Source organism: Perna viridis, chromosome 2 (genome assembly GCF_037379345.1).
Source record: "Perna viridis isolate PV_CMFRI_1.1 ecotype Kerala chromosome 2, ASM3737934v1, whole genome shotgun sequence".
Classification (NCBI taxonomy): Eukaryota; Metazoa; Mollusca; class Bivalvia; order Mytilida; family Mytilidae; genus Perna; species Perna viridis.
The window spans coordinates 12,903,824-12,914,455 of record NC_142446.1 but is presented as its reverse complement, the minus strand read 5'-3'; the positions used below and the strand labels follow the sequence as shown (position 1 = coordinate 12,914,455).

Below are 10,632 nucleotides of genomic sequence, written 5' to 3'. Positions count from 1 at the left end.
CTGTTGCTAGTTTATGTAACTGTATCCATATCGCTGTCAAAATTACAGTGTACACCAGACATTTACATATTGATAACAGATCAAAAATTGATAACTGCTGAGGTAGTAACCCAAACAAGATTTGGAAAAGGTAGGTCGGAATAGTTTTATAAAAGAGCACTATACTTAATATTAGTGAAGAAACTAGATTAAGTAGATCTACAATTCAATTCATCTTATACATTTCATGGAAAGAAGAATCTGAGTAACTTCCTATTTGATATAATTATTCCCGAATGAAAGGTTATGGGTTGAACACGGTGTGTATTGACCAGGAACAAAGTAATTTTCTATTTTGATATAGGAAGTAAAACGATAAAGTGAACAGGCTGTTTTGAACAACTTAGTTTGCCAAGCTTTAATGTTGTGCTATGGGCAATTTTTAACCATTCACCTTATATAGTATATCTTGCATCTAGTATCTAAAGAATGTAAAACTAGCGATAAAGATAACCGACTTCCAACCTCTAAGTACTTAACATACTTTGTTTTCATTTATACACTCAATATCTGTCCTTAGCAGATTATGATTCGGATGTGTAAAATTTACTTTTCTCGATTAAACATTCGACCATTTACTTAAGAATTAAAAACTCAATACCGAAATCTCTTAAATTCAAGGATCGATTTTTTTTAAGAGTGAACAGTTGAAAATGACTTTTATATATTTAATTTTAAACTAAATCGACTAACAAGATAAAGAACTTTCGGAAAGTGAACATTCACATTCTATCTAATGCAATAATTTAAAGAGAAAAAAATGTAATGTTCATCTTCTTTAATTTGGTCATTTCAAAAGAACAGTAATGATTAATCATCCCGATACCAGACAGGCGCTAGACGGTGCCTTATATAGATTCGAATACAGCTATTGACTATTTTAAGAATAAATAATATCCGTATTTTTACAGGAAGAACGTGTTTATGCAACACACAATACGTTTATATCTGTATTAATTAATACCCCTTCCACAGTTACGATAAATGATTTACGGTCTCTACATTAAAATAATGTGCTGTTGAGGAAAGAGATGAAAATGTAACTCACCATTTCTTCTGAACAGCCGTCAATGCCAGGGATTAAGCCGGTCTTACTGGTGACGTCACATATTGATCTTTCGAAAGGTAGTAATCGATGAAAACTAGCTAATGAATTTATTTAGTGTGGAAGTGTGATCTTTTCTTTTGTTGACAAATTTTTAAATTCTATTCTTTAAAAGAAATGTTAGTGGGAAAATATGCTATTACACAATGATTTATCTTTTTATAATACAGTCTTTAGCTATTCTTGGTTCTGTTTCAATATTCCAACCTAATCAGTTATTATCGTACGCATGTTGCCATAAACTGCACGACTTTTTCGTATACAAAATATATCTGTATCATTATATATTCAACCAGCACTGTATTTTATACAATTCGATACGAGTCAATTTTCTACCGTTCTACTACATCGACTTGTGACTAGTCTATATGCTGTAATCAAGGCAAGGATGTTAATAGTGTTGTTTAACTATACCTACTTTTGCTAACGTATTCAAAATCCGTTCCAACAATAGAACTGATGTAGTGTAAAAAATGTTTAAAGGTTCGCTAATTAAGTTTCATTCGAAAAAAAATGAAACCATGATTTTAAAATGTTTTTCGCAAGACGTCTGTCAGTACGATGTCATCTGCTTGTTATAGGGTCATCGAGGACTATTTTTTTCTCACCTTTGATAAGGTATGGTTAACATAATCAGACGAGGTTTCACAGTGTGAATTTAGGTTCAATCTACACACCACAGATGTTTCTGAAAGGATGATGGAAGTTTCTAAAAATAATCCGACTGGTTGTTATAGTTACATTTCAATATGTTCAAAATGTAGCCAACTTAAACTGGGAAGCAGTGAAGTCACACAGAGAATTTTAAAGTAGATCTTTAAAAGTATTACACATCTGTTATCTTATCAACTTTTTTTTCGATTCCAGTAAGGTTTAAAAAGAAATTAACACAGATATTGGAAATATTAAATGCGTATTAATGTAGGGTTGTGTTCAAGCATATTAGACGTTCAGAATTAAAATATATTACAAAAATATACCGTTTTCATTATGACAGGAGTTCGGCACCTTTAACTCTTTACTACATAATAACTAATTATAACATTTATACAAACTTTATTCCATAGGTGCTGATGGCTAATAACCAATGTTTTAGCTACCTGAAACAGTGTGGTACTACTATCGTAGATCCAGATGATGACACAAGAGATGTCATACCGTCGCTAAGTTTGCTCAATATTAACTATCAGATCAAAGAGTTTGTTGGGCCGTGGTGGAAAGGGGCTTGCTTGAGAAAAAGACAGACGAAATCGGTGCTAAATAGCATAAATATACAGTTTAAAAGTGGTGAAATGACTGCAATTTTAGGCAGTTCAGGTCTGTCTTCATAAATTTTGATAATTTTTTTTAAAAAAGTAACTCATGTAACTTATTGTTATGTTTTTAAGAATTATTTCAATCCAAAACAGTGTATTATATTATCTTCTCAAAGTAATCATGCTAAAGCCGCGTTTCACAACATCGTTTTCGATGCACGTTTACATGGTATATTTGTTCTTCCATGATTAGTTTTACTTTTTATGCAGGTTCAGGAAAAACATCGCTATTAGATGTCATTACATCTAGATACACAGGAAAATTGACAGGACAGGTTTATTTTAACAACTGCCTTTGTACACCAGAAGTGATTCGCGAATATGCTGCTTATGTCATGCAGGCTGATCGTCTGTTGCACAATTTGACTGTGAGAGAGACTTTGCGATACTCTGGAATACTAAGACTACCGGGACATTGTAATACCAAAGAAATCGACGCAGAGGTGTGATATTTAATTTTTAGCAGTTTCATAAGAAATTTCTTTTAATAATTTAATATTTCTAGAACTATTAATATTTCAGCTGCTGTGAGCACTAAATTATACTTTCAAATTCTAAGAAACTACGTATACATTTTTTTAATTGCACTTTCGAGACGATAGGAATACGATCAACTCGATTTTGTTCTATAATTCTCAAATACTTCTAATACTTCTTTTTGAGTTTTCCGTTTTGTACATAGTGTTTCTTTTCATGCGTTCTTTTTGCTCGACTTCGTTATTTTTATGGGAATTACCATGTAGCTTCAATGGACTTCACATAAAATATTCAATAAATATTAACTGGGATAATATTAGCCGATAGAAAATATATAGAATAATAAAAAAGTAAGAGAAAACACTACTTCATAATGACATCAGCCAAGAGTCAATCATAATACCCGCTGAATATGAAACTTACAAAAAACGTCAATATATTTGTTTTTTTAATACATCTTTATGTATTTTATATGTACATTAAAACTTCTTGAGTACAAGAATGACAAATATATCCGAGTGTTGAAGGCCTTTTATCAATTTGTAGGTGAATAGAGTGATTTTAGATATGGGTCTTAAACAGGTGGCAGACTCTAAAGTAGGTGGTTCTATAGATCGGGGAATATCAGGCGGTGAAAGAAGAAGAGTAACTATTGCAATTCAACTTTTACAAAACCCGAGTGAGTCGATAAAAAAGTAAATAATCCTGTTTAGTTTGAACCAAATTATGTTTTTTTTTTTTTTGAACGGCAAGTTCACATTATTAAGTATAAAATGTACTGATAAAGTTTATCATTTAATTCCAAATTCATAAAAATAACGAATTTTTCTTATTCCAACAGAGCTATGACTAAAATGAAGGATATAATTTGCAAACAAACTTTATTTTAATAATTACAATTTATTTATATATTTCATTTGTTCCGTAATCCTAACTGATTACTTATTAAAACATGTCAGATATATTTCGCTGGAAAGAGAACAGTCGAATCATACTAAACGACTCATATAAGTTAGGATATAAAGAAATAATCAATTACCATATCGGTTATTATAATAAACGAATCAGATAAGATCTGATATAAAGAGAATTACCGGTTATCACATTTTTTCGGCTTTAAAGAGAGTAACCAATTACCTATTTAAAGTGTCAGCAATGCTTGGTTTAAAAGAGAATATGAAAGTGTCGGATATCTTTCGATAAAAAAAGATATTAACCGATTACTCTTCTTAAATTGACATACATCCTTGCGGTTAAAAATGGAATAAACAATTACCAAAGTTAGTGTCAGACAGTTAAAAAGGTTAGCCTATTACCAAACGTTTGAAATGAATGAAACTAACTTAGTTTCAGGAATCAATGTATAATACTGTATTTAATTATTTTTACGATGTAACATTTAATTTCACAAAATTTTGGTCTAGTGTGACCAATAAACATTGTTTGGTCAAAATTCTAAAAATTTAAGACCTGATGCAAACCATGGATAAAATTATTTATTTTTCAGAAATATTGTTATTAGACGAACCAACAACTGGATTAGACAGTTATACTACACGGAATTTGATTAAAAGCCTTAGTGAAATTGCCCACGCCGGCAAAATAGTGGTTATGACCGTCCATCAACCACGTTCAGATGTGTTTAAACTGTTCGACAAAATCTGTCTGCTGAGCATGGGAGAAGTCGTATATTTTGGAAGGGGTAACGAAATGGTGGATTATTTTGGGGAACTTGGATACCCTTGTCCAATTTACGCAAATCCTCTTGACCATTTCGGTAATTATAACTCAGAGCTTTTGGTTCTATGGATTTTTAAATTAGAAAGTTTTAATATTATATTCAAAAATACAAAAATGATAATAAAGAAGGGTTCCAAAAGAAAAGTAATTAGTCTTTTAGAAGCCAATGTCAAGTAGATGTTTGTAAACCTCAGTATGTTTCAAGATATATTGTAGACAATTGCAGTATTTTTATTGTGTTTTGTTCAAATTTTTTTCCCTCATTTAGAATTATGACAACTTAAACAAAACATATACTAGTATTTAAAGCATCAAGATAGTTATATTTTTTGCTAGTTGATCTATCCAGTATTGATAGACGTGATAACAATTCAGAGGTAACATCCTTCTCCAGAGTGGAAAATCTCATACTTAATTACTCCAGCTCAAAAGTACAAAATGAAATCTTAAAGAGGATAGAAGAAGACACCATGAAACCTACATCTAGAAGTACAATGATAAAGTTACATAGACCACATCCACCACATGTTTTTACTGTAATGTCATGTCTTATCAGGTAATTAAAAGATATATTTAAATAGAATATACAAGACAAGACATAACGGACGTGAATAATTTGTCAAATCATAACTCGCTTAAAAGAGAGGAAAGATGAGATAAATCAAAATAATTTTCATTTGAGTCTTCATATATGTATATTGCCAACAGAACTGCATAAAATGGTGTTATCAATGACTTTTAACTTGGAATAATTTGATAATTGAACACTTTTATGATGCATCAATTAATTCGTCCGTAAAATATATAAAAAAATATGAGGTTTTATTTAGAGATGGTAGTTTTATGGTTAAAGATAAATATAATATGGTATATACATTGCGTGTCCAAAACATATACCACATATCTTGAAAATACATCTTTGAAAAAGCTAATCAGATACAAGAATATGCAACTAAAACCAGTAATCGAAATAGATTCATTTATACAAAACAACCCTAGGTAATGGGGTTGGGTGTACAAAACAAACCTATTAAATGTGGGCTGGGTAAATATATTATTGTCTTTTTATTAAAGGTCTTTGTTCTCGTAGTCAAATCTGTAATGATGCAGCTTACGTCTTATAAGTAAATACATTTTTTTTATCAAACTTATTCAAATATTCGGTTGATCCAAGTTATTTATCAATGATTTTTCAATTACGGCGTGAATCTGAATCGCATACAAAATCGGTTGGTTTACTGTCTTGGATTTGAGTTATATGTGTTGCATTTGTTGCGTTTCATCATGTCCGTTTTTTTTCCATAGTTTTTGTTGTTTTGTTTTCCACAGGAGAATGTTGGTTAACCTTTGGAGAGACAGGTCTATTTATATATCCAGACTTATTATGTTGACTTTATATGTCCCTTTTATACTGGCTTTCCTTGGTCGTCTGAAAAATAACCAGGAGTCCATACAAGACCGAATGGGTCTTCTGTACCAGTCTACCAATGTTCCTCTTTTTGTAGCTATTTTAGTTCCTGTAGCTGTCTGTAAGTATATCATACGAACTATCTGATTATATCATGTAAAAATAAAGGTTTACTTACAGCATAACTATTCACTGTGTTCGTGGTAGATGCGTTTTTCAACAAACTTCCTTCACTCGTATGAGGCTTACTTTATAGTTGATATAATTCAAAGGAAGGAATATCGTTAAGCCAGATCCTTTGATCTTAGTTTCCGCTATATAGATGACGTATAAGCAATCCTAGTTTTGGGGATTTGATACATCGTACATTACACAAAGAACTTGAGTTAAAGGATACTACAGACACTGTCAGCCTCCTAGCTTGACCTACACTTAGAGATCGAAGGTAAAGGAAAACTAATGACCAAACTATACGTCAAACGCGATGACTTTTCTTTCCGTATTGTCAACTTTCCCGTCATCTGTTGCAACAGCCTTTCAGCCCCTGCGTATGGAATTTTCGTATCTTAACTCATACTTTATACCAGAGCTTGCCGTAACTATGCAAACTTTTTGTATCGCGTTAGACTTTTTATAATTAGGCTTCTGGGACAGGGACAAGATTGAAGTCATTACTACAGAAATTTTATGGTCGTCATCACGAACTCGTGTACAGATGTAGTGTATCCATCTGCACCATGAGAACCAAATGAGTTTACATTTGATGATGTTATATATACAGTGCTGAAATGTTGTTACTAGAGTGGATGTTACATTTTCAATGGTAATTTTGATTTAACTGAACATGTATTAATAAGTATGGAAAACGATAGAAAATCCTTTTTTAAGTTATAAAGAACAATTGACAAAATCATCCTTGTCGGGTGATAGAACAACTGTTCTGTAATCTATTTTGTCCAATTCTTTTGAATATTTTTATTGATTTAAAATCTTAACATTTTCCCAAATATACAGAAATAAAACGTAATATTTAAGAACAAAATATTTCCTTTTTCCAAATAGGAGAACAATTCCATACGAAATTTATAAAAGAAATCTGATGGTTCATATTAAGACAAATAATGGTCTTGTTAATCTGAATTGTAAGACCTCGAAAATAACATTATCTTAAATGTATAAAAGTTAAACACGTCTTCAATCACCAGGAGAATACTTTAGACTTCAAAGTTGTTTTGCAAGCATCATAAAATAGGAAGAGAAGTATAATTTCACCATATATTTTCTGATATCACAAAGAGAAAATGTACCTTTAAACGCTTTTAGCATATGTGAAGGAAATTATCTAACATAAGCAATAATCTCTATTTTTAATCCAAAATAATTGATTTTAGTTCTTCGTACTATTCATTTAAATGCAAACCAAGTTGTTATATGAATGTCAAGTCAAAAACCTGACAGGTCAACATCGAACAAGGTATAGACTCACCTTATTAACTTGAAAGAGCAATCAAGGGAACCAAGGTTCTAGCGGTAATCAAACGAAAGCAATCCAGGGACAAAGACCAGACATGGAAAACAGGCACACACAACAAAGAACACAAATTAACTAAAATAATACATACAAAGCAACAACAGCAAGTGAGCAACTCGGACTCCACTAAAAACTGGGAGCATGGACCAGGTACTGAAGGGATGTTGGCACAGATTAAAGGAAAGTTGACAATTCTGAATGAATAGTCATCGCGTTTGTCGTAAAGTTTGGTCAGTAGTTTTGTTTTATCATCGAATTCTAAGTGTATGTCAAGATATTAGGCTGATTTCACATCGCAGTGTCTGTAGTATCCTTTATCTCCAGTTATTTGGGACAGATAGTCCTTTTTTATATTCCCGAGTTTGGCTTCCTTCGTTTTTTTTAAAGATTTTAAGCTAAGAGGAATTAATTTCCTACAAATTTGTCGACTGATTACTATCAGATATGAGCATTGGACAGTAGTATACTTCAAATTCAAAATTCAATTTATGTTTTTATTTTTATTTCATAAAAAAATTTGTACTGCCTAAACGTACTTTATGCATATACTATTTGTACAATGTAAATGAAATTTTATGATCAATTTTTGTAATTGTGTTTTGCGAATAAAGATTTTTTTTCTTTATTATCATCGTTGTTGATGTTGTTATTATTATTGTTGTTACTATCACTTTACAAATGCCATGCAGTCTGTGTCATCATTTCAATTTTTATTTCTAGTTCCTCCTTTACGGGATCTGTACTACAGAGAATGTAGAGACGGATTATATTCCACTACAACATTCATAATCTCCTATATTCTCCACATCATACCATTTCATGGTCTTTCTAGCTTGCTGTTTTCTATGATTGTGTACTGGTATGTAAGTAAACAACATACCGAAAATAGTGATTTTTTCCTCGAATAAATGAAATATATAATATAAATAATTGGTTAACAGAAGATCTTTTAATAGCAACACACATCTTACTAAGTTGGAACAAAACATGAAGATGGGAAAGATTGTTCTTCTTGAAGATTTTATACCATCTTTATGTTATGGTACTTAACTGTCATATTTTTCCTGATATGGGACTTAACTGCCATATATTTTCTGATATGGGACTTAACTGCCATATATTTTCTTATATGGGACTTAACTGCCATATATTTCATGATATGGGACTAAACTGTCATATATTTTCTGATATGGGACTTAACTGCCATATATTTCATGATATGGGACAACTGCCATATATTTCCTGATATGGAACTTAACTGCCATATAATTTCATGATATGGAACTTAACTGCCATATATTTCTTGATATGGAAATCATTTTAGTCTGTGAAAGATTTCTTATTCATACAGGGCTACTGGGCTACAACCATCTTGGCAGAGGTTTGGAATTTTTTATGCTGACGTTTCACTCCTGCATTTTATTGGCGAAATCATGACAATTGGCATAATGGGAGTATTTTACACTGCACAAGTGTCCCAAAGCGTTGCATCATTGTTTATATCTGCAACTACTCTGTTTTCAGCAGGATTTATCAGGTGTGTATAAAGTATTCAGTGATTACTCACTTGTTAGTGTTTTGATTGCTAGTGAATCTATTTATTTGCAGTACAGTTTACGTTTAACGCGTTATATTAAGTTCATATCGAGTGCATATTATATAGAAAAATACTCTTTAGAACAGATACACCATACTAACAATAGGATATCAAATAATGAATTGCATGATAGGGCCATCACTTCAATACAAGTATAAAACAAACACGAAACGAGATGAAACAAAGCAAAAATGTATTTAGCAATGGCATTTAAAGTTATAATTTTGAATGTACTTTTAGAACATTGCCAGATATACTTGAAATCTTTTCTTGGTTGAGCTGGGCCATTCCAATGAAATATGGTGCTGAAATAATTGTGGCAAACGAATTTCATGAGCTGAACATAAGCTGCAATGCGGGTATATACTTTTTTAAAACTTCAAAGAAAATTCTGTTCTTTCCTTATAAATTAAAGTAGATAATTAGTTTTCTCCTCAGATATATTTAAAAAAAAAGGCATGAAGTTCTGTTATTCCTTTGCTTTAAGATTTATTAAAAATAAATCGCAAGTTGTTTTTTAATACCTGCGCATAAAAGACTCCTACGAAATCGATTGTTCAGAATATATAAGACCATATTTCTGCTATCAAAAAGTGAAAAGTGAACTGCATGACATTTTTAAAAGGAATGTTTTTAATAGTTTTATGCTATTTATTTTAACAGGAGTACCTTGTCAATATCCAACAGGAGACCTGTATCTTGACGAATTTTATCCACATTCCGTTGACAATATGCAAAGAAACTTTTATGCGTTAGGGGGGTTTATCGTTTTCTTTATCATATCTACCATATTAGCATTCAGGATTAGAGGGATTCCAAATCTGCACTGATCTTTATGGAATATAGACACGAACTAATAATAGATCTCATAACTTATATAAACGTTCGTACAGATGGTGTCAGTGATATCGAATTTCAGGGCTGTAATAAATAAAGTGTACTTAGTTCCAAGGATTAGCTTGGATAATAAAGAAGACTAGTGCTATAATTTGCTTCTGTGTCATGTAACTTCCTACATGTAAAACCTATGGTATTTTATACAGCCTCATAATAACACTGTGTTAAATATGCGCAATATCAATGATGAAAATAAAATCCGTTCTTTTTTCCACTAACGTGCAAATTTGTATACATATAAGGATAGTAAACAAATACACCATACTATAACTTATTTGCATAAATATTTCCTTAACAAATTATTAGATCAAGATAATAATTAAGTCAAACCAAATGCCCAGCTGCTAATTTATATTGATGTGTATCATGTTATATTTACTGTGATATTACATGTGTTTAATGCTGTTTAAATCATTTGAAATTGACCATTAATATATATATATATATCAATATTTTGATGATGTTATTAATACTTTGTTACAATAAAATTTTGCTGTTTCTTCGTTTTATGACTCCGTTTAT

The 10,632-nt window shown here is 31.2% G+C and overlaps 1 protein-coding gene across 1 annotated transcript; it reads left to right on the top strand.

Moving 5' to 3' along the window:
* Window positions 1-23: 23 nt before the first annotated feature.
* LOC148623686 (ATP-binding cassette sub-family G member 5-like) lies at window positions 24-10,609 on the top strand. Its single transcript, XM_088565724.1, has 11 exons — window positions 24-130; window positions 2,212-2,461; window positions 2,671-2,903; window positions 3,484-3,616; window positions 4,445-4,714; window positions 5,014-5,233; window positions 6,007-6,206; window positions 8,337-8,475; window positions 8,968-9,153; window positions 9,454-9,572; window positions 9,877-10,609. The coding sequence occupies exons 2-11, from the start codon at window positions 2,218-2,220 to the stop codon at window positions 10,041-10,043; spliced, it is 1,911 nt and encodes a 636-aa protein (XP_088421850.1). The 5' UTR covers window positions 24-130; window positions 2,212-2,217; the 3' UTR covers window positions 10,044-10,609.
* Window positions 10,610-10,632: the final 23 nt, after the last annotated feature.